Below are 25,802 nucleotides of genomic sequence, written 5' to 3' on the forward strand. Positions count from 1 at the left end.
AAATGGTGAAAGGCCTTGATAGAGTGAGTGTGGAGAGGATGTTTCTTATGGCGGGAGAGTCTAAGACCAGAGGACACAGCCTCAGAATAGAGGGACAAGCTTTAACATCCTTCCTAAAATGAGTGACCAGAAATGAACACAATATTTCAAGAGTGGTCCAAAATGTTTAAACACTTTACTCTGCATTAAAACTGCAAACAGGTTTAATTTGTGGTTTAAACACAGGGTAAACTGAAAGGGAGCAATTATGCTTTAAGAGGCAGATAATCCATATCCTCTGATTTCACGAGCACCTGGTCAGTCAAGATAGCAGAGGAATCCTTATAAATAGTAGCCTGCCATCTTAAATAGTAACACAGACATGCATAGCTATATAATGAAGTGCAGTAATCAGTTTTTTTCTTGCTCTCCACTAGGGATTACATTAGGACCAAACGCAAATGGATCTATCAGCATTTCATACAAAGAGTCAGGTCGTCTAATTCTGGTCTATGGAAATGAGCTAAACTGTTAAGATTCTCTTGTGGCCAGTTTCAACATGGTACTGACCCCATTTTACAGTCTCTTTGAGGGAGTGGGATTCAGCCTTTACCACAGGACCACAGGACATAGGTCTGTTATTAAAAGTAAAGAAAATCATCCCAGTTTTCTTCAGTTTTTCACTTTACCCCTTGTTTTCTTGCTGTAAGCTACACTCAGCGGCCATTTTACCAGGTACAGGGCTGGAACCCACTATGGTCCTCTGCTGATTTAGCCCATCCACTTCGAGGTTTGACGTGTTGTGCATTCAGAGACACTCCTCTGCACATCACTGTTGTAACACTTAAGTAACTTAACACTAAGTAACAGTAACTTAACGTTTAAGTTACGGTCGCCTTCCTGTTAGCTTCGACCAATCTGGCCACTCTACTCTGGCCTCTCTCATTAACAAGGCATTTTTGTCCACAGAAGCACTGCCCACTGGATTTTTTTTTTTTGCACCATTCTCTGTTGTATGTGAAAATCCCAAAATCTTTTATGTTCCCTGCCAGCTTTCTCTCATAATCTTTTTCCCCTTTCCTAATTAAGCCCTTTGTCCTCCTCTGCTGGTCTCTGAATTTCTCCCAGTCCTCAGGTGTGCTGCTTTTTTTTGCTAATTTATATGTTTCTTCTTTGGACTTGATACTATCCCTAATTTCCCTTGTCAGCCACGGATGCACTACCTTCCCTGGTTTATTCTTTTGCCAAACTGGGATGAACAATTGTTGTAAACTTCTCTTAAACATTGAAACCAAGCTCCCATGCACCACTTCTGTTGGCAGCTCGTTCTACACTCTCATGATCTTCCAAGTGGAGAAGTTTCTCCTCATGTTCCCCTTAAACTTCTCACCTTTCACCCTTAACCCATGACTTCCAGTTGTATTCGCACCCAACCTCAGTGGAAAAAGCCTGCTTGCATTTACTCTCATCATTTTGTATAACCTCATCAAATCATTCTAAAGAATACAGTCCAAACCTATTCAATCTTTCCTTATAACTCAGGTCCTCCATATCCAAAAACATCCTTGTAAATTTTCTCAGTACTCTTCCAACATTGTAGTAGGTGACCAGAACTGCACACACTACTCCAAATTAGGCCTCACCAATGTCTTATACAATGTCAATGTAACATCCCATCTCCTGTATTCAGTATTTTGACTTATAAAGGCCAATGTGCCAAAAAGCATTTTTTTAATAACCGTATCTACCTGTAACGCCATTTTCAACAAATTATGGATCTGAATTCCCAGATCCCTCTGTTCTACCACACTTCTTAGTGTCCTACCGTTCACTGTGTAAGACCTACCCTTGTTGATCCTACCAAAATGTAAAGCAACCAGCTTGTCTGCATTAAGTTCCATCTGCCATTTTCAGTCCATTTTTCCAGCTGATGCAGATCCCTCTGCAGGCTATGATAGCTGTCCTCACTGTCCACTGCACCCCCAATCCTGGTGTCATCTGCAAATTCGCTGATCCAGTTAACCACATTAACATCCAGATCATTGATCTAGATGACAAAGAACAAAGGACCCAGCACCAATCCCTGCAGGAGGTGGGGGGCAGAGAGAGAGGGTGGGGAGAGATGGGGAGGGGAGAGGGGGGGAGAGAGGGAGGGAGAGAGAGGGGGAGAGAGAGAGGGGGAAGAGGGGGAGAGAGAGGGGGGGAGAGAGAGGGGGGGAGAGAGAGGGGGGGAGAGAGAGGGGGGGAGAGAGAGGGGGGAGAGAGGGGGGAGAGAGGGGGGAGAGAGGGGGGGGGAGGGGGGGGAGAGAGAGGGGGAAGAGAGAGGGGGGAAGAGAGGGGGGAAGAGAGGGGGGAAGAGAGAGGGGGGAAGAGAGAGGGGGAAGAGAGAGGGGGAAGAGAGAGGGGGGAAGAGAGAGGGGGGAAGAGAGAGGGGGGAAGAGAGAGGGGGGAAGAGAGAGGGGGGAAGAGAGAGGGGGGAAGAGAGAGGGGGGGAAGAGAGAGGGGGGGAAGAGAGAGGGGGGAAAAGAGAGGGGGGGAAAAGAGAGGGGGGAAAAGAGAGGGGGGTAAGAGAGATGGGGAAGAGAGAAGGGGGTAAGAGAAGGAAATAAAATTCCATTTCCAAGAATTCAGGAGTTCCTGGTATTTTGTGGCACAGATACCTCACACCCTTCAACTTCAATGGCATTTTGTTTATTAAAGCTTGTGGCTAACTTGTGCAACTGTCTTGAATTTACCTGCACTGGTTTTCCAACAATGTGACATACAAGCATCAAACTGATTTTTTATTGACACTGAGAGGCAGTTTGCATTACATTGTAACATGAATTGCCAACATTGAAGTTAAAAGATATATATAACCAAGACGTTTCTGAAATAAGTTGCTCAACTATTTTGGAGGACTTTTTTTTTTAAAAAGAGAAAATAAAAATAAAAAAGTGGAACTGCAGATAATTTTACAGTGGAAAATGCTGTAAACTGTCTGCAGATCTGTGGAAAGACTGCAATGTTAACATTTCAGGTCAAAGAGACACAAGAGACAGTAGATGCTGAAATCTAGTTGCAGGATTTCAACCGAGAATCTCAGGAAGACAGGCAGATGATAGGGCAAAATTGCAGCCAGTGGGATGAGCTGCAATGTAACATAGGGACAAAATTGAAATGGGTGACGAATACAGGACAGAAGGTGATATGGGTGAATACACACAGTATATGGAATAAGGCAGATGATCTTGTAGCACACTTAGAGATTGGCAGGGCATCACTGAATCATGGCTGAAAGATTATATTTAGGAACTTAACATCCAGGGTTACACATTGTATCAAAAGAGCAGGCTGGTAGGCAGAGGGGGCCGCGTGGCTCTGTTGGTAAAATTGAATCCTTAGAAAGAGGAGACATAGGATTGGAAGTATCCTTATGGGTAGAGTTAACCGAGTAAAAAGACCCCGCTGGTAGTTGTATACAGTCCTTCAACTTATTTTATTTAATTATTTATGGTTTTATATTGCTATATTTCTTCACTATTCTTGGTTGGTGTGGCTGTAACGAAACCCAATTTCCCTCGGGATCAATAAAGTATGTCTGTCTGTCTGTCTGTCAAACAGTAGCCAGGATGTGGGGGACAAGTTACAATGGGAGATAAAAAAGGCACGTCAAAAAGGCAATGTTGTGATTGTCATTGTGTTGTGATGCAGGTAGATTTGGAAAATCAGATTAGTACTGGATCCAGAGAGAGAATTTTTAGAATGCCTACAAGATGGATTTTTAGAGCAGCTTCTGGTTGAGCCCACTAAGGGAAAGACTATTTGGGATTGAGTGTTGTGCAATGAACTGGTTTTGAGTTGGGAGCTTAAGGTAAAGGAATCCTAAAGTAGTGATCATAATATGACAGAATTCGCCCTGCAACTTGAGAGGGAGAAGCTGAAGTCAGATGTATCAGTATGAGAGTGGAGTAGAGGGAATTACAGATGCAAGACAGAGGAGCTGGTCAAAGTTGATTGGAAAGGGACACAAGCAGGGATGATGGCAGAACAGCAATGGCTCAAGTTTCTGGGAGCAATTCGGAAGGTGCATAATAGACACATCCCAAAGTAGTAGTATTCTAAAGGCAGGATGATGCAACTGCGGCTGACGAAGGACGTCAAAGACAACATAAGAGCAAAAGAGAGGGCATATAATAGAGCAAAATTAGTGAGAAGTTAGAGGATTGGGAAGCTTTTAAAAAGCAACAGAAAGTAACAAAAAATGTTGTATGGGGGGGGGAGATGAAATATGAAGGCAAGCTAGCCAATAATATTAAAGAGGATACTAAACAATTTTTCAGATTATATAAAGAGCAAAATAGTGGATATTAGACCACTGGAAAATGATGCTGGAAAGGTAGTAATGGGGGAATGAGAAAATGGCAGATGAACTGAGTTAGTATTTTGCATCAGCCTTCACTGTGGAAGACACCAGTAGTATGCCAGAAGTTCATGAGTGTCAGGAGGCAGAAGTCAGTGCAGTTGTTATTACTAGGGAGAAAGTGCTTGGGAATGCCTGAAGATAGATCAGCTAGACCAGATGGACCACACCGAAGGGTTCTGAAAGAGGTAGCTGAAGAGATTGTGTTGGTATTTTTAATGATCCTTCAAGAATCACTGGATTTTGGCATATTTCCGGAGGACTGGAAAATTGCAAATGTCATAGCCTAACCTCAGAGGTTGGGAAGATGTTGGAGTTGGTTGTTAAGAATGAGGTCTCAGGGTACTTGGAGGCATATGATAAAATAGGCCCAAGTCAATATGGTTTCCTTAAAGGAAAATTTTGCCTGACAAATCTGTTGGAATTATTTGAGGAAATTAAAGGAAGGATAGACAAAGGAGAATTTGTGCATCTTTGGTACTTGGATTTTCAGGTCTCGGTTGATCAAGGTATTACACAAAAGATATTAGCATGGATAGAGGATTGACTTCAAAAAAGTGAGAATAAGGGGTGCCTTTTCTGATTAGCTCCCAATGACTAGTGGTGTTCCACGGGGTTCGGTACTGGGACCACTTCTTTCTACATTATATGTCAATGATTTGGATGACTGAATTGATGGCTTTGTGGCCAAGTTTGCAGACATTGCGAAGATAGGTGGAAGGGCAGATGGTTTTGAGGAAGCAGAGAGGCTACAGAAGGACTTGGTCAGATTAGGAGAATAGACAGAGGTGGCAGCTGGTATTGCAGTGTTAGGAAGTGTATAGTCATGCACTTTAGTAGAAGGAATAAAAGTGTAAACTATTTTCTAAGTGGAGAGAAAATTCAAAATTCCGAGGTGTAAAACTACTGGGGAGTCCTCTGCAGGATTCCCTAAAGGCCAACTTGAAGATTGAGCCAGGGGTAAGGAACACAAATGCAATGTTGGCATTCACTTTGAGAGGACTAGAATATGAAGGGTGTAATGCTAAGGCTTTACAAGGCACTGGGGAGACCTTAAATGGAGTATTGAGAGCAGTTTTGGGCCCCTTATCTGAGAAAGGATGTGTAGTCATTGGGAGAAGATTCAGAGGAAGTTCACAAGAATGAAAATGTTATTGTACGAGAAGTATTTGATGGCTTAGGGCATGTACTCGCTGGAATTTAGAAGAATGTGGAGGAGATCTAATTGAAACCTCTCGACTTCTGAAAGGCCTAGATAGAGTGGGTGTTTCCTACAGTGGAGAAGCCTAGGGCCAGAGAGTACAGCTCAGAATAGAGGGGCATCGATTTTGAATGGAGATGAGGAGAAATTTCTTTATCTAGACGTTAGTGAATCTGTGGAATTCATTGCCACAGGTGGCTGTGGAAGCCAAGTCACTGGATGTTTTTAAGGTGGAGGGTGATAAGTTTTTGATTAGTCAGGGTGTCTAAGGTTATGGGGAGAAGGCAGGAGAATGGGGTTGAGAGGGAAAATGACAATGAAATGGCACAGCAGATTCAATGGGCTGAATGGACTAATTCTGCTCCTATCTCTTACTGTCTTAGGTGAATTTTACATTTTAGAGCAGAAGGGATATAGGAATGAACAGCAAAAATTGAGATCAAGGTCAATCCTTTGTCATAACCATCATGTTCCTACTCTCAAGACTATTTTAAAACTAATTTTATTTCTCTTTCCAAATTCTGACAAATTGTCTTTAACCTAAAATATAAATTCTGTTTATACTGTATTTACTGGTTTTATTAAAAATAGTACTTGCAAATAATTTTAAACTTATTACTCAAAGTCAAAGAGATGACATTCACCAGTTGCAAATGTCAGATTCATCACATGTATATGGAAACATGTAGTGAAATGTATTGTTTGTATTAACAACACACCAAAGGATGTGCTGGGACAGCCCTCAAGTGTCATGACACATTCTGGCACCAACGTAGCATGCTCACAATGCCCGGCAAAACATCATAAAACAACAGCAAAATAAACCCCTTTCCTCCTTACACTGGACGGTTCTCCAACTCCATGGTGGGCCTCCGGGACTCCAGCCTGCACTGGGCTTCAACTTCAGACCTGCAATCTTTAAATTCTGTCAAGGATTTGCTTGGAAGTTGCTGATGAATCAAGAATGTTGTTTGCCTTTATTGCCTTCAAACAGTGAACCACAATTTAGCCACCGTGAATGATAGCAGGGTGTTGGGAAATGAAGAGTTGAGAGAAAGTTGCTAAGTGGTGGCCAGTCACAGAAAAGCAAAGAAACAATTCAATGTGAGGAGAATAAAGTAAGATTAATGTAGAATTAGTGTGAAATGAGTATTTAATGGTCAGTGTTGGGAAGAGTTGTCACGCTGTATGACTCCATAACTGCTAAAGCATAATTGTACTTTAACATCAGTAGATCCAATACCATCATCACAACCTCCTTGGCAATACTGTCATTTTACAATATAACAGATTCCTTTGAAAATTATATTAAATCTCAAAACACAATTGCCAATTAAAATTTTAGTCCAATAAAACAACCAAATTACCAGAATTATATTCTCTACAGAAACAGCAATACAAAAATAAAATAATGCAAAAGCTAAAAAGCTGAAATAAAATCAAGTTGTTAATTATTTTATAGATTTATTGAGATACAGTGTAGAATAGGCTCTTTGGGCCCTTTGAGCTGTACCGCCCAATAATCCCCTGATTTAACCCTAGCCTAATCACGGAACCATTTACAATGACCAATTTACCTACCAAATGTTATCTTTGGATTTTGGGAAGAAACCAGAACACCCAGAAGAAACCCATGCAGTCATGGAGAGAACGTACAAACTCCTTACAGACAGTGATGGGAATTGAACCCAGGTCACTGGTATTGTAAAGCACTGTGCTAACCACTACGTTAGCTGGAAGTATTCAGGCTAATTCTTTGGAGAACGAAGCAGGATTAACGTTTCAGGACATGAACTTCCATCAAAAGCTTTAACACATAAAGAATGGGGGCAAGGGAAGACCTGAAACATTGAACAGGATGTTCAATGATCAACAGATCAGGAGCAGAGAAAACATGGGCAGGGCTGTAAGAGAGTGAAAGGTTAGAGAATTTAAAAGATAAAATAGGGACAATAATGTAAGGTGAGGGATAGTGTGTTAACGTGGCAAGTATAGAAACAATGGTAGTCTGAGTGTCTGAACTCGAAACATTTACTGCTCACCTCCCTTTATTTATTTATTGAGGCACAGTACAAATAGGCCCATCCAGCCCTTTGAACCACGTCGCCCAACGATCCCCAATTTAATTCTAGCCTAATCGCAGGACAATTTACAATGACCAATTAACCTATCAACCCAATAAATCCTTGGACTGTGGGAGGAAACCGGAGCAACTGGAGGAAACCCACGCAATCACAGGGAGAAAATTATGCCTGACCCAACAAAGTTCCCCCATGAGTTTGTTTGTTAACTTGTAAAGAAACAAAAGCTGGGTGTAGAAGTAGAATAAATGGGAGAAGCAGAATTATTATCTGAAATTATCCAGTCCATATGCTAGAAATTTTCTGTTATCAACAGTATTTTCATATATTAAGACCACGATTGCTTTGGTTCTTTTCCCCCCAGTCATGTAAATTCACTTTCAGGAAGTTTAAATCTCTGCTTTCTTTCTGCAAATCCTGCTAAAAGAATTCTTACCAAATGTTTCATATTTTCTACACACACATTTCTGTTTTAGTGGTAATGTAAAGATCAGACTGTATCCTGAGGAACTGTACATGGGGAAGTTAGAATATGAAATTTTTTAAAAAACTCTCAGAAGTTAGAAATAGAAAATGCAGTAACATGGTAATTCAGGTTGCATTAGAGGAAAGAGAAGCAAAGTTAATATTTCAGCATTAGCCAGAATACACTTGGAGTATTGTGAGGAGTTTTGGGCCCCTTATCTAAGATACGTTGGCATTGAAGAGGGTATAGAGGATATTCCAGATAATGATTCCAGAATGGAAGTGTTGAAGTACGAAGAGTGTTTGATGGTTTTGGGTCTGTTCTTGATGGAGTTTATTGAAAGGCCTTGATAGAGTAAACATGGGCAGGATGATTTCTATAGTGGGGGAGACTAGGACCATGGAGCACAGCGTTAGAGTACAGAAATGTTCATTTAGACCAGAGATGAGGAAGAATTTCTTTAGCCAGAGGGTGGTGAATCGGTGGAATTCATTGCCACAAACAGCTGTGGCAGTCAAGATATAGTTAAAGAGGAGATTGATAGGTTTTGGATTAGTCAGAATGTCGAAGGTTATGAGGATGATGGATCAGGCTTTATGGAGTGGCAGAGCACACTCAATGGGCCGAGAAGCATAATTCTGTCCTATGTCTTATGGTCTGATAGGAATAAATGCGGAAAGGGAAAAAAAACAAATTGTGTTTTTTTTAAAGTTGGATATATTAGGCCTGGTAGATGCGAACTATGGTTTGAGACTCCTGGAATCCTGATGACTTGGGATCAACATAAATATCAGAAAGATTGGCACTTACCTGTTTACTTTATATTTTCAGATTAACACATTTTATAATTTGGAAAAATACTACCCTTCACTCAGTCAGGAACTACCTATCAACGTACAGTGCTCCATGCTGCATAATGAAGGAGCATTTGACGGTGCCTTGAGGTGCTGCCCACCACGTCCTTTCAGTTAAACTGTCCTCTATCTGTACCTGACTTTTAAAGCAATTTGCCTGATTTCTCTTCACTGCATAAGAATAAGACATTAAAAGTTCTAAAGCCTCATTGGCACGTGCAAGACTCTGAAGGGGCTTTGGAAGATGGATGTTTTAAGAATGTTCCCTTGGGTGGGAATTTTTAAATAGGAACAAAGTTTCAGGATAAAGAATTGACCACTTAAACGTGAGGAGGAATTTGTTCTCTGAGAGCTGTAAGACTGTGGAATTTACTACGCAAACGAGCTGTGAATGCCAAGGCCTGAGATATTTTCAGGATTGAGTTGGATAATTGAAGACTGCAGGGGAATCAAGGGTTATGGGTGGGGAAAGGGTTTGGTTAAAGATCAGATCAACCACGATGTTCCTGAGTGGCAGAGTAAGCTTATGTTCTTAAACAGCAGCTTAAGGTACTTGCGGCCTAATTCCACTAGGAGCAGCCATCTATTAATGAGAAAGCTTCCTATTCAAGTTAATACTTAGTGTTACAATACACTACATTCTTAAAGTGACAAGGTCCGATAACTGATTTTTTTCCCCTTTTGAAACAGAATACAATTACACAATGAAATTTAGGTTGTATGCAACAATCTGCATTTATTTCTGCCTCAAAGATTTCCCCTTGGGCTGTGGTTTACAAACTTAAACAAAAGATTTTGCACTGGAGAGGAGTCAAAAGATGGGAGTCATAAAATTGCAAATTAAATGAGTAGCAAATGGAAGATATATTTTCTCAAACACAAAGTGCACTCTAATCATCATCTTTGGAAGGTGAGTCTTCAATTTTAAAAAAATCATTTGACAAAGCAATCACATTCAAATATAAATGCAGCCACAATTTCCTAAGGAGAAGTAAAGCCATTTAACTGAAAATGCTGCCATCCTTTACCAATTCACAGTAACTGATATTGTTCGGTATTTTGAGAGTAGAAGTATCTAACCCACACCTGTATAGTTGACATTTTAATTAAAGCACACAGTATGTATGACACTTGTACTTGGTATTGGAAGGTGGCGTGCACACATTCGATTTGTGAAAACATTCCAAGACAGAAGCGTTGCTATGACCACACTCTATATCAGAAACTTAAAATTTGCCAAAATAAAAATACACATTCTCACCTGTCCTTAAAGGGTTAGGTGAACAATACTGACAAGTACGTTATTAAAGAGTGCTTTGTAGAAATTACTAAAACTACAACATTCTCATTCAAAAAGAACAAATGGAGCAGAATAAATGAACAGTAGAATAAGAAGCCAGCAGCTAGCTCTTTACATTTCAATGTTCTACTATCTCCCAAAAATGGTTTGTCTGATTCTCAGAACACAGTATAGTTTTGCTCACAACAATGATAAAATAACTGTCACCATCTCAAAACACGCAAATGTCTCAAAAAGATGCAAAGCTCAATGTTGCAAACCCACTGATGTCTCCCAGGCAACAGTAATCAAAATGCTGGTTTGATCTACAAGTTTGAGTTTGATGTTCCAAGGGGTAATTATCCTATTTTCCAAAATTCTTCCACACTTGTTCAATTCAGACTGTTTCTGAACTTCTCAAAAAGGTGAACCAGGCAAGAATCTGAATGAAATAAATTTTCAGTGGTTGGAAATTTAGTATGAAGAAAAGTTTTTGATAATTTGAACTAAAGTAGCTTAAAATGTTTGCAACAGTATTAGCTTTGATGACAATTATTGGTGCTTAAAGCAGTGTTTCAGAACTTCATTACCTAATCCGCCCAAAGGCAATTTGCCCATAACATTACCTGATTCTGAACTTTATATCCAAAACTGCTCTACTCACAAATTGAGAGCCAGACTATGTTAAACACCAGATAATGACAATTCACATTATTGGAGGTGAAGGGAGTTGTGAAATTGAGAGAGGAAATTAAATGGGCAAATTATCAAAACCCCAAGGGTGAAAATCGAAACATTTACTTAAAGAATCAGTGTTATAACTTTATTCAATGCAAACTTTGCTCTCTTTGTAACGTATTAGGAGTGAGAATTTATTCCCCCCTCCACAGTAGTCACTACAGTTTATTCACTTAATCTTAACCCATATAACCATGGCAGAAGATACAGTATACAAGTAGAGTAAGCAATATTATCTAAAACAAAATGTACAGCTTTGGTTACAATATGGGGATACATTACCAACAACATGGGGTACAAGTGGGCTGAAAGATGTAGGTGAGTGTCCTATGGCTAAGCTGGGCCTTCAATTTTTGAAGGAAAATAAACATCAGCTCCCACAGAATCCCTGTTTTTCAGGTGGAATAAAACAATACCTGACGACCATCTGCCCCCAATCCTTTTTTGGAGTGGAGATATATCTGTGCAAGGGATTCACACACATGGCACCAACTTTCTCATGGGAATTAAGTGCCAGACCAGTTTGAACTGTCATAGATTGGAACAGAAAGTATCAGCCAAAATTCTCTTAAGTGTTTGCAGATGACACTGATGCCAAACCCATGAACCGATCAACATTATCAAAGGCTCCAGAGTTTTCATGGATTCCCAAGTTCTTTAGCTGTGGTTATAAGTGGCTTCAGTTTGCCCAGTCAGAAAGATGAACTTCTCTGCAAGTTATGCTTAAGAATTCTATGTCAGCCTCATCTTGTGGTAATGTTTAATGATTACAATATGCCTGAAGCAAACATGATATTCCTAGCAGGCATATGGAACCATGACATTCAGTTTGCAACACACAAGTTGGTTAATCATTCACCATTGATATTCTTTTGGAAAAAAAAACTAGAAATAACAACCACCTGATTTAAAACATTCAACAAAGCCATGTGATCACAGTGGATGGGTTGGAGTGCATGTAATTCCACAATCTAACTGAAATCTTGTAAATGTAAAAACAGAATATAACTATTGTGTTTAAAAGCATTACATTAAACCACCAAGTGCACCAAACAGCAGGCACATGGCATTAAAAGAACAAGCATTATTTTTCCACCAGCTTTTCATGATTGCTTTTCAATTGACTGGCAATGTTTCTTTGCTCTGAAAAAGTCTCTTAAAAACAAATCTGAAATCCTTAACTTTTGATGCTGAAAATGCACTTGAAAACGATTCAAATACCTCCCTGCATTCTGCACCCATGGTTGAGAAGAAACACAACAGTGGCCAGAAGCTAATTTAAGACCATTTCTTTTAAATGAACTATAATTTGACCAGGAAGTATGTTCTCATGACAAGCCACTTCAGCTCCACCTCTTCTCACCTTAAAAAGACATGATCAAATATGCTGCATTGTCAGCTAGTGTAACATTAGGAGTTCCCATCTGCACTTCACACTGGCAATGAGGATCAGACTCTCGTATTTTGATTGTTCTTCTGTTTCAGCTTTCATTATATTCAATCTTTTCTGCAGTAGTCTCTTTGGCATTCCCATTCTCTTTGGCATCGTTCTCTTGTTCACCGTTCTCGTGACGTTCAGGATCAGTGTGGTTGGGAAAAGTGTTCTCTCCATTCAATATTCCCTCCTCTCCTGCAATCCCGTCATCCAGTACCTCCGTTAACTTCAACTCATGGTCTTTTTCATCATCACTGTTCAGATTTCTCAGGATCAGTGGAATTTTCGAGTCCGTTACAGTGTTCTCCAGCATGGCTATGTTACTTTCCTCGTATTTGGGAAGGGGTGCGCTCTTGTTCCGGACTTCCGTAAAGTGCTCACGCTTCATAGCGGCACTCTGCACTGCTTTTTCCAAGATCTCCTTCTCTGCTGTACGGAGCTGGATTGCCATCTTACTGTGGTACGACAGCTCTGGCTTTTCAAGCAATGACTTATCATCCTAAAACCAGAGAAACAGGGACAAGAGGAGGAGTATAAAGAGAGTAATTGAAAAAGAATAATGTTCATTTTCATTTGAAAAGGTTTAGATTTACATTTACCTGGAGATACTTCAACAGAACAATATATAGCACAGTCAGGCCCTTTGGCCTGTTAGGCCATATTCTGGGGTAATGGTATAGAGCAAATACTAATTTTAACAGCAGCCAGTCTTCAAACCTGAATGTGGATTACAGATTGAATTTAAAATGCAGCCCTGAACAGTAGCATTCCTGGAGCTGCATACTGGAGTTGATTGCAAACAAGACAATGCTGATTAACATTCATTTTGACTGTCCGGCGTGTAGGTGCGAAGAAGGTGGTGTGAAAATTATATGTAATTCAAAGGAAGCATTATAGATACATTTCAACTATAGAAATGTCTTGCTGTTAACATTGATCTTTAGCATATAAAATGCCATGTAATATTGGGTCGAGCAGGCCTCTTCTTCCAAGTGTCTGGAATTATGATGCCTGCTGCTCGTTTTCACTGAATAAACACTTTTATATCCACCAGCTTCAGTGTCTCTCTGGTGACTTTGTTCACATCACAATACAACCCACAATGTTGCACCCATTTACTGAGTTACAGTGTGAAATAGGGTCTTCCGGCCCTTGAGCCATGCCACCCAGCAATCCTCCAATTTAATCTGAGCTTAATCAGGGGACAATTTACAATGACCAATTAATTTTCCAACCAGTATGTCTGCGGACTGTGGGAGTAAACCAGAGCACCCAGAGGAAACTCACGCGGTCATGGGGAGAACGTACAAACTCCTTACGTTACCGGGAATTGAACACAGATTGCCAGTACTGTAAAGTGCTGTGCTAACCACTACTATGCTGCCCCCTACCCCAGATCATTCTAACCCTTCCCTCCCACATCAGCACATGGTTGACAGAAAAATAGAGGGCTATCTCTGAGTCTCCTAAATGTCCCTGCCTCTGACATTCCACACACCCACCGACCTCTGACATCCTGCTGACTCTTCCGCCCAGTCACCTTAAAACTGTGCCTTCTTGTACTAGTGATTGCTGTCCTGGGAAAAAGGCACTGGCTGTCCACTCTTTCTATGCCTCTATCATCTTATAAATCTTCTATCAAGTCACCTCACATCCATCTCTGCTCCAAAAGAAAGCTGATAAATTTTAATTCCCTTTAGAACATAGACCATAGAAATCTACAGCACATTACATGCCCTTCAGCCCATGTAACCTACTCTAGAAACTGCCTGGAACTGCCCTACTGCATAGCCTTCTATTTTTTTGACACTCTGTTTAAAGCTCCATGTACCCATCTGAGAGTCTCTTAACCCTATTGTAGCTGCCTCTACCACTGTCACTGGCAGTACATTCCACACACCCACCACTCTGTGAAAAACTTACCTCTGACATCCCCCTTGCACCTCCTTCCAAGCACCTTAAAACTATGCCCCTCATGTTAGCTATTTCAGCCCTGGGAAAAAGCTTCTGGCTATCCACACGATCAATGCCTCTCATCATTTCATACACCTTATAGGACTAAGAAAATGGCTGCTTCAACAGTACAAACAGAAAATCAAGAACTGGTTTGACGATCATCTGCAATTAATGTAGTGCATTGGTATGGCAGGCAGTAAAGCTGTCTCCAGTGACCTGGGTTTAATTCTGACCTCCTTGTGGAGTTTTCTTGCTCTCCCTGTGACTGCGTGGGTTCCCAGGGGTGCACCAGCTTTCGACAACAATGGTTATTAGGTTAATTAACTATTTTATATTCATCCTAATGTAGGAGGATGGTGAGAGAGCGAGGACGATATTAATGGGCACGAGAGGGAATACGTTATCGGGTGACATGCTAAGGGCCTGTTTCTGTGCTGTAGTTGTGTTCTATGACTCTGAGCTGGCATTGACTTGATACCCTCCTACGTCATGAAAAAATACAAAATAAAATATTTCAAAAGCACATCAAAGGGGAGATTTTCTAAGAAAGTCTGAAAGGATTGCCTTTGACAACTTGGACAAGGAATTAGGCTTGAAGGAGATTCCTATTCCTAAAGCAGAAATGATGTAGAGCAGTTAAGGATTTATTCTACAGCTTAAGGCCTTGGCAGAAGCAGACACAGCTGCCAAAAATCAGAGAAAGGAAATTAAAGTAGTACAAGAAACATGAATTGACATCTGCAGAGATCTGAAGGGCTGGAGATGGCAGTGAAAACAGTAAGGATGAAGGGATTTGAATATGAAAAGTATTTTAAAATCCAGATGTGGCTACAATAAGGATCCATTGGTGACCAGCCAGCAGGACTATGAAGGATGAAAGAAAATTAGTAAGAATGAAAATATAGCACCAGCTTTGGGACAGTGCAAGTTTTCAGTGGAAACAGAACGGGAGGCCAACTGGCCGAGCAGCGGATAGTAGGGACTAGAGGAAACAGAGAGAAGGTTGAAAGTGTCAGCAGTAGAGTACAAGAGAAACAACTTCGATGAGAGAGAGAATAGTAACCAGCAGAAACACATTTCAAATAACCTTTAGTAAATGAGGAAAAGTAATTTAAACAGGGAGATGACAAGATCTGTCTAGGACAGCGTAGTGATGCAGCAGTTCACATTACAGTGACTTGGATTGTCTGCAGCAGAGCATGCGTGTTTTTCTCTGCGGGTTTCCTTTAGGTACTCAGTTTGTTCTTATTTCTCCAAAGAGATGCTGACAGATTAAATGGCTAAACTACTTGCCTAGGCCTAGGGTTATGTAGGTGGAGAAGGATCTGCAGGAGTTGCAGTCTAGGAAACAAATTGGTGACATGGAAATAAGATTCAAGATTCGAAGTACATTTATTTTCAAAGAATGTATAAAATTATACAAACTTGAGATTTGTTTGCTTACAGGCAGTCGCAAAGCAAGGAACCCAAAAGAACCCAATTTAAAAATATAAAAGACCAACACCCAATGTGCAGAGAGAGAGAGAAAAATACAAATCATGCAAAAACTGGAAGCAAGCAACAACAATATTCTGAACCAAATTGAGTCCTTTAATCCAAATCCCCATATAGCGGGGCTTGTTGCAAAGTTCGGAGACATGAAGCACAGTAGCCGGGAGGCAGTCTTGTAGCCTTAGCATTGCAGAGAAAGAAGCCTCTGGTCTAATTGGGCTGGCATTTAAATTGTCCGAAGAATGGATTTTACCTCGCATTAGGACTGGAGCTCCGCTGCAGCGAATCACTCGGGGCCTAGATTTCGCTGCTAAAGAAGCCGTTCTCGACCTCTCCAAATTGTTCAATGCCCAGAGCGATCCAACCTTGCCCGACTCTGAACACCCTCTCTTTCCAGTCTATATGGGCTGGCGTTTAGATTGGGCAAACAGCAGACGGTACTTCGCATTAGGACCCGGGCTTCGCTGCGGTTAATCGCTCTGGGCCGTCAACATGCCACCCAGTGATTCACTCCAGACCTGGATTTTGCTGCCAAAGAAGCCATTTTCGACCTCTCTAAACAGGCTTGGTACTTAGATCAATCTACCCTCACAGCCGGGTTAGTTGGGTGGACATTGGAACTCCTCGGTCTCATCTCTCCTTTCCAAATTGTTCACTGCAATTAGCACGGCTCCAACTCCAACTGCGTCAATTTTGCAGCATCTCACAAATTCACTTTGTCTCTGCTCATCTCTTCACTTGTTTACGGTGATAGTTTAACACAAGTTACTTTAAAAAATGTTATTAGTAATGTTTTTAATCGTATTTCTTTGCTTTCGCACCACCAGTAAGACGCCTCGGTAGAGCCATCTTAAACTGGAACATCCATTCATTAAGGATGGGTTAAGGGATTGGTCTGGGAATGTTCTTAGAGCTAGCATAGATATAATGGACTGAATGGCTTACTTCTCTGTCATTAAATAGTAGTGGAAACAGGTTCAATAATAACTTTTAAAATGGACTGAAGGCAAAGATTTTACATGGCTAGTTGAATATTGAATCTGCATAGGCTGTTATGCACTGTAGGAGTCAGTACTCTTAAACACAACTTTACAGGGCAGCAGTCTTTGCAAACAGATCCTGTAGAATATATGCAGAGTTTATAAGTGTATAAACTCAGTATAAAGTTTGTGTATAAACTCCGTATAAAGGTTGAGCAAGCTAGGGCTTTTCTGTTTGGAGTGGCAGAGGATGAGAGGTGACTTGATAGAGGAATGCAAGATATTTATTGTTTATTGAGATACTGTGTGGAATAGCCCTTCTGGCCCTTCAAGCCATGCTGCCCAGCAACCCCCAATTTAATCCTAGTCTAATCAGAGGACAATTTACATTGACCAATTAACCTACTAACCAGTATTTCTTTGACTGTGGGAGGAAACCGGAGCCCTGAGAGAAACGGGGAGAACATACAAACTCTTTACAGGAAGGGGTGCGAATTGAACCCAGGTTGCCTGTACTGCAAAACATTGTGCTAACCACTATGCTACTGTGCCACCTCAATGACAAAAGTCTTAGATAGAGTGGATAGTGGGCATCAGAGGAAGTACAAAGTTGAAGATTTCAGCATCAGAGAGCAAAGAGTGAGAGAGAGGATGGCAACCTGCAGAAACACATTTAAAATTTGTTTGTTCATTATGTGCCCAGTTGAATGACGTTGGTGATCAAGGTCTTTCCACAACAATGACTGTTCTTGGCAAATTTTTCTACAGAAGTGGCTTGTCGTTGCCTTCTTCTGGGCCGTGTCTTTACAAGATGGATGATTTCAGCCATTATCAATACTCTTCAGAGATTGCTTGTCTGGCATCAGTGGTCACACAACTGGGACTTGTGAGATGAGAAGCTGGTGCATACGATCATCCACCACTTGTTCCCATGGCTTCATGTGACCCTGATCGTGGGGCCAGCAAGTGCCCAAGGGTGACCAGCAGGCTAGCAGATGGAAAGAACACCTTACACCTCCTTTTGTAGAGACCTATCTCTACGTGAATACCCATACATTTAAAATAACTTTGAAGAAGAAGTGAGGAGAAGCAATTTGAACAGCGAACTGACACTGTGTTTAGGGCAGCACAGTGATGCAGCAGTTAATGCTGCTGTTGTAAGTTAGCAACTTTTTCCTAGGTTTGCAATGGTTAATACATTTAAGGTGATAGGAGGAAGGTATGGGGGGTGCTCTCAGGAATAGTTTTTTTTTTGCACACAGATAATGCCCTGCTGGGAATGGTGGCAGAAGCAGATAAATTAAGGACATTTAAGAGGCATATGGATGAAAGAAGAATTGAGGGCTATGTGGGATCGATCTTGGAGTAATTTAAAATGTTGACATAACATTGTGGGCTGCAGGGCCTGTACTGTTCTATGTTCCACATTCTTTGTGCAAGGCAAAAACATGTCGATCATTACACTTAGCTTATCACTTGCAAATTTCATTCTGCTTTTCACAGAACTTACCTCCGTGGTAGTTTTATATGTTTTTAACAGGAGTGCAGCCCTGGTTTCAAGAAAGGTCCACAGTTTAATTTCATTATCCCAGCTTACAGGGAAATCAGAGTTTCCCAAGGTGAAGATCTTATCGATTACATGCTCTCGAACAAGGTGTTCTTTCAATTCATCTGCAATTAAACAAATCATGTTTAAAGTACATTCAAACTAAGATAGATCAAAATCCTAGAGGCACTAATTCAGCATAAGGATAACTTGGGCTGATTATATTCTGAGCAAGAAAACAGTAACACAGTTGGATTTTCATTATTTCTTGCTCCTTTCAACATTCCGCAAGTAGTAGAGCACAATCTCATTTCTGAGGTTTGAAGTAGATACAATTGAGGGCACAGAGCTTGACTTGTTCCTGGATTCTCTCTTTTACAACTGTACCGTCTTCAACTGACTATTCAACTGAGGAAGCAGAGTTATCTCCTGTCCATTTAAATCAAGATTCCTTTTCAGTCTTATGGAAGGGTTCCACACCTTCTTCCAAGCGTGATCTGCAGACTTTATCACAAATATAGTCAAAACTGCCCAGTGGCTCACCGGCAGCAGCAGGGTTATGGGTTGTGTAGGAGGGGAGAGTTAGATTGACCACGGAGGATGTCAGAGGTAGTGAATCTGTGGAACTTGTTGGCACTGATAGTTCTGGAGGCCAAGTCATCGGGTATATTTAAAGTGGACATTGACAGGTTCTTGATTAGTAAGGACGTCACAGGTTACAGGGAGAAGGCAGGAGAAATGGGGTTGAGAGGGATAATAAATCAGCCATGATGGAATGGTGGAGCAGACACAATGGGTCAAATGGCCTAACTCTGCTCTTACGTCTTATGGTTTGAGGGGATGATGATGGGGGAGACAGCACCCTCCACAACATTATCCTCAAACATTAAATAAATCCCTGATATTTGGGACATCATTGCTATTGGCAAGTCCACACAATGGGAAACCTGGCTGCACACAACAGGAATTACAATTCAAAGGTGCTTCAACAAATACGAACTTTGGAATCTTTCACTCCGTTAATTATCAACAACAAAGATGAAACTTCACCAAAGGACTGCATGACAATAATGGAATAGACAGTGTGTTGAAAGGTTCTACCCCTCTAAAGGTCAAGTGCAATCTACTTTACTTGAGATCAGATCCCTGTATGAAGTAATCATGAAATAAAAGATTCAAGGATCACCAACTGCTCTTAATTTTTTTGAAAAAATACAATTAATCTTCTGAAATCACCATGATTAATGATCTACCTTGCATTACAAAGGCAGGGTCAGAAAAAAAAGCCTGTATTTCACACAGCCTCATTTGTTATGATGAGGACTATAGCAGGCTTGAGGATCAGCACCTCATCTTCCATCTGGGTATTTACTTATACTTTTGAAATAGAGCACAGTAGAGAGCCCTTCTAGCCCCGCAAGCCCGCACCACCCAATTACACCCATATCACCAATTAACCTACTAACTCCTATGTATTTGGACTGTAGGAGAAAACCCGGAGGAAACCCATGTGGTCATGAGGGAATGTACAAACTCCTTACAGAATATATAAACTCCTTATAATGTCATATTAACGCCAGAACTCGGGTTCAATTTAAGGCAGGACAGAACCTGTGTTCCTGGCATTACACTAACCGCCGCGCTACCGTGGTTATTGCACCCGTCTGACTCAGTACTGTATCTTAAACAAAGAAAACCTGCCGATGCTGGAAATCCAAAGAAAACAGAGACAAAATGATGGAGGAACTCAGCAGGCCAGGCAGCATTTATGGAAAAGAATAAACATTCGACGTTTCTGGCCGAGACCCTTCAAGATTCATGACCGGTCCTGATGAAGGGTCTCGGCCCGAAATGTCGAATGTTAAAATTTGTTTTGGTTCTGTACATGAGATTTTCCATATCTTTGGCTTAATGGGAGGGCATAGCTTACAGGGCGAAATTAATGGACAGGCTCTCTAGGCAGGCCCTGGGGTTTACTATCTGCAGGATGATGAAAGGTACCTAAAAAGAGCAAACATTTCAACTGAGTGCCTGTGGATAAGCTGTTTACACTGGTCATTGTCCTGTGATTAGGCTAGGATGAAATCTGGGGCTTGCTGAGATGCACAACACAAAAGACCGGAAAGGTCTGTTCCATGTTGTAGCCCAATAAATAAATAATTAAAATGATCTTAGAGCAAAGAGATATAAAGAAGGGAAAATAGGAAGTAATACCACAATCTTAATCAGACTCATGTTTAATATCACTGGCATACCACATGAAGTTTGCTGTTTTGCAGTATAACAGTGCAAATCATAACAAAAAACTATAGATTTTAATAAGATGTATAATTATTAGTGCAAAAAGAGAGCAAAAATAAGTAATAAAAAGTGTGGTATTTTTCATGGATTCATTGTCCATTCAAAAATCTGCTGGCGGTGGGAAGAAGCTATTCCTAAATCGTTTAGTGTACATCTTCAGGCTCCTTTACCTCCTCCTTAATGGTAGCTTGAAATCCAGAGTAACACACATAAAATGCTGGAGGAACTCGGCAGGTCAGGTAACATCTATAGAAAGGAATAAAATGTCAATGTTTCGGACCGACACCCTTCATTCAGGAATCTTGAAGGGTCTCAGCTTGAAATGTCGACTCTATTTCTTTCCTATGATGTGGCCTGACCTGCTGGCTGAGTTCCTCTGGCATTTTGTATGTGTTACTCTGGATTTCAAGCATTCACAGCATCTCCTGTGTTTGTGTTAGGAAAAATTGAAAATTGAAAGCACTGCTTTCACACAAAGGAAATTTGAACCACTTTCCCCACAAAATTATAGGCATTACGTTAGTTGATTTTTTTTTAAAAAACATCAAAAATCATTTTTGCTGGCGTAAGGTCTCAAGAGTAGCAATGAAAATAAAGATCGATAGATGGAGTCAAGATGATTATCTGCCAGATCTGGGAGAAAGTCGCAAAAGGCTCAGGAGGCTGAGTAAATGAATCATAACCGATGTGAACCCAGAGACAAAGATCCTGTTCCAGCTAACCTCCTCAGCTTCCTTGAGGCAGCAACCCCTCCAGGGAACCCTCAGATTTACAAAAGGCATTGGCAAAGTTCCTCATGATCAGTAATTAGTCAAACTCAGAGCAGTGCAGATTCAAGGTGAACATGATGTTTGAAGAAGAAGGCGGGTGAAGAGAGAAAAGAAAATATGCAGAAGCATGGTTATGGCAATGAAGGGATGGAGAAAAGAGTGGTAAGTGGGGTTTCCTGGTTTGTAGTGTCGGGAATATCAGAGCTCATAAGTGTAAATATCTTAGACTGAGGAGCTTACGCAAAGCGGTCACATTTCCTCATGAGCTACCTGTGATGCTGGCAGTGGGGAGAGATGAAAGCAGTACAACCAGTGGCTAAACATAGAATGAATTTGGCAAAATAAGCAAGGAAACAGACAAATGCAAGATATAATTTAATGCAGAGAACTGTACAATATTACAATGAAAAAATAAGGAATACATGCACTTGATGAAGGAATATTATTTCACAACTTTTAAATATTTTAAATACTCTAAACAGCTTCAGAGCAAGACAGTTTTTAAATGTGCCTTGCTGTCATGTGCAAATTTGTACAGAGTAGTCCTAGAAAGAACAATCAGATAATGGAATTTTAAAATATGTGATGCATTGTCGCAGGGCAGGAGTGAAGAACACACTTCATGAGGATATAAATTAAATAATTACATTCCTTCAATGGGTAGTCAACACTGCCCAAAACATTACTGGCTCCAGCCTATCTGCCATTGAGGACATATTTACAGAAAGGTGCCAGAAAAAGGCCAGCCAAATCATGAAGCATCATATACCCCTCCACTCCCCTCCGCTCATGGACTGTTTGTCTACTCCCATCAGGAAGGAGGCTATGTAGCATCCATGCCAGGACCATCAGACTCAAAAACAATTACTTACCCCAAGCAGTAAGGCTAATCATCACCTCCACCTGCTAACCCTCCACACCCCCAATCATCACTACTTTATCATTTCCTGTCAGTCGCCTTATGTACAGACACTCCTGTGTCTAGCGTCACTTTATGGACATATAATCAATTTCTGTATATAAGCTATCTTATGTATTTATATTTATTGTGTTCTTTATCTAATGTTGTTTTTGTGTTGCATCAGATCCAGGGTAATAATTATTTTGTTATTCCTTACATTTGTCTACTGGAAGACCAAGGAGCTGATTATTGACTTCAGGTGGGGGAAACGAGAGGTCCATGAGCCAGTTCTCATCAGGGTTTCAAAGGTGGAGAGAGTCAGAAATTTTAAATTCACTTCAGAAGATCTGTCCTGGGTCCAGCATGTAAATGCCATTACGAAGCAAGCACAGCAGTGCCTCTACTTCCTTAGAAATTTGCGAAGATTTGGAAGGACATCTAAAACTTTGACAAGCTTCTATAGATGTGTGGTGGTAAGTATATTGACTGGTTGCATCACGGCCTGCTATAGAAACACCAATGCCAAAGTAAAATCCTACAAAAAGTAATGGATTCAGCTCAGTCCATCACTTGTAAAGCTCTCCTCACCACTGACTACATCTACATGGAATGTACAGGAAAGCAGCATTCATCATCAAAGACCTCCACCTCCCAGGCCATGCTCTCTTCTCACTGGTCCTATCAAGAAGGTGGTATAGGACCCTCAGGACCCACAACATCAGGTTCAGTAACAGTTATTACCCCCCTCTCAACCATCAGGCTCTTGAACCAGAGCTTCACTCGCTCAATCACTGAACTGTTCCCACAACCTATGGATTCACTTGTAATGATCCTTCTGCTCATGTTCTCAATATTATTTAATTATCTATTTATTTATTATTGTTTCTTCTATATCTGCACAGTTTGTTGTCTTTTGTGCATTAGTTGTTTGACTGTCCCGTTGGGCGCAGTCTCTCGATTCTATTGTGTTTCTTGGATTTATAGTGAATGCCTGCAAGAAAATTAATCTCAGGATTGTATATGGTGACAGATATTTACTTTGATAGTAAATTTACGCTGAATTTACTTTGGATTTTGATTATAGATGAGGTCCTGCTTTGCCCAATGTGCTCCCTTCCATGCTCAAGAAATGAACATGTCATCTCAACGCGAAGCACACTGCCAGGTTTGTAATGAGAGGTCAAGTTAAATGACGTACAGAGCCCAACCCTAAAAATTTTCAAATTTGCAATATAGGGGCTAACAACCGAGGTCCATGCTGTAGGACTACCGGTAATTTGGGCTGAAACAGCTATTGATCCTTGAAATCTGGAAAACCAGAGCTGCTACAAGCAAGTTATCCTGTGGAAATCTGCTTACCTGAGCTCAAAGTAAAGGGGAACAGTAGCACTCCTCCTGAGCAAGCAAATAAAGAACGCGGACCAGTATCACTTTCACTAACCCCCTGTAACAAGGATTAGCCCTCAAGTATTAATCCTCAACAATAGCGATCAGTTACGCACAGAGAGGATCTGTATTTATTGGTAAGTACCTTTATTATCTCAACTAACAAGCATGTGAATTTCCAGAATAGTGAGGTCAGCTGAGAAGACCATCGGGGTCTCTCTTCCCGCCATCACAGACATTTAACTACACGCTGCATCCGCAAAGCGAACCGCATTATGAAGGACCCCACGCACCCCTCATACAAACTCTTCTCCCTCCTGCCATCTGGGAAAAGGCACCAAAGCATTCGGGCTCTCACGACCAGACTATGTAACAGTTTCTTCCCCCAAGCTATCAGGCTCCTCGATACCCAGAGCCTGGATTGAATCCTTACTGCCCTATTGTCCTGTTTATTATTTATTGTAATGCCTGCACTGTTCTGTGCACTTTATGCAGTCCTGGGTAGGTCTGTAGTCTAGCATAGTTGTTGTTTTTTTCTCTCTGTGTTGTTTTTTTACGTAGTTCAGTCTAATTTTTGTACTGTGTCATGTAACACCATGGTCCTGAAAAACATTGTCTCATTTTTACTATGTACTGTACATAGCAGTTATGGTCAAAATGACAATAAAAGTGACTTGACTTGACTTGTGTGCACACCCTCTAAGTAGTACCTCAGATTTACAAAGGGATACGCAAAGCAGGATCCATTAGGGGTGCATTGAAATATGGAAGGAGGATTCAGTAATAAGTAAAATGAAGTAAGAGTGTCATTGGGTGATGTTACAAAGGTAGAAACAGGCAGTGGAAATTGATGTGGTCTGGAAGTCATCTCAGAGTCAAACACCTGAAGATCATGAACAATATGGTTCGGTTTCAGACAGACGACTGTCTGAGGGTCAAATGTGTTGGCTTATTACCAATTTATGACAGTAACCAAAGATAATGACATCAGTCTCTAATGTTTTGTGGGAAATTTCTACTTACCCAGTCCAGTGTTATAAGCACAGCAATTTGGAAGGAATTAGGGAGGTCAAGAAAATGCTATTAAGTTATTTTTGGAGCCATCATTGTACATTTGGAAAACCGCTGTGACTTTGTGTGATGCCGCCAGGGCGATGAATGCAGATAAGAAAATGTGTTGGGTGAAAAAAGTCCTCAGGGAGAGTCCAAAGGGAACAGTAGAAAAGTGAGAACGGAAGATATTGAAGGTGATTCTCTGGCTACAAATGCAAAATATGAATGCAACCATGGTGTAAACCTAACACACCTGGTCAACTGCAAAGAGGCACTTGAAGAGAAAATGACAAAATTGAAGATGAAATCATTCACACTTGTCCTGTATTTTTCCAGTTTTAGATTTGGGAAAATGAGGTTTATTATCAGGATTTGTTTTATTTATCACATGTATATCAAACCTCCAAGAAGACCACAACCTTGTCATAGTTTGGAAGCTTGCATGCCTCAGTGACCCAGACAGCTGTGTAGGCTGGAGTCAGGACTTTATGCTTTGGCTCTTGGTAGGGTCACCAATGCCAAACAGGACAAAGGGTAGAGGACAGACCAAGAATGGTCCACCAGTCCTCCGGGTTTGAGGGTTCAGCTCAGGGCTAAAAACTCTGCTGTTTCCGTAACAATTTTGTTTGACCAGTCAATGAAGAATCCCGCATCTGAACACGATGGCATTCCTGAGTCTCCACACAGGACTTGCATGACTAACAATAGTGAAAACTGAGAGGAAGCTACTGACATGATGAAGGAAGTCCTGAACACAGCCAGAGATGGAGGACCTTCATTGCTGCCCTAAATGCCAGTGGTGTAATGGGCAGTAAGTACATTGAAATATACAGCAAAATGTGTCAGTTGCTCCAAAGACGTGCTACGGGCTGCCCCCAAGTGCTGCTGAACGTTCTGGCGCCAACATAGTATGCCCACAATGCTCGGCAGATCACAACAAACAACAAAAGAACAGCAGAACAAACCCCATTCCTCCCTGCCAC

At 41.0% G+C, this 25,802-nt stretch overlaps 1 protein-coding gene across 6 annotated transcripts in view; it reads right to left on the reverse strand.

Moving 5' to 3' along the window:
• Positions 1 to 9,693: 9,693 nt before the first annotated feature.
• The window catches only part of setd3 (SET domain containing 3, actin histidine methyltransferase), a 156,170-nt gene continuing 140,061 nt past the window's right edge, over positions 9,694 to 25,802 (reverse strand). For all 6 annotated transcript variants that reach the window (XM_073039207.1, XM_073039202.1, XM_073039203.1 and 3 more), the window contains exons 12-13: positions 18,373 to 18,533; positions 9,694 to 12,934 (exon numbers count right to left, since the gene is read on the reverse strand). In XM_073039207.1, the coding sequence (XP_072895308.1) occupies positions 12,482 to 12,934; positions 18,373 to 18,533 (614 nt within the window). In that variant the 3' untranslated portion in view covers positions 9,694 to 12,481. The remainder of the gene's footprint in view (positions 12,935 to 18,372; positions 18,534 to 25,802) is intronic.

The sequence above is a fragment of the Hemitrygon akajei genome, chromosome 3 (assembly GCF_048418815.1).
Source record: "Hemitrygon akajei chromosome 3, sHemAka1.3, whole genome shotgun sequence".
Lineage (NCBI taxonomy): Eukaryota > Metazoa > Chordata > Chondrichthyes > Myliobatiformes > Dasyatidae > Hemitrygon > Hemitrygon akajei.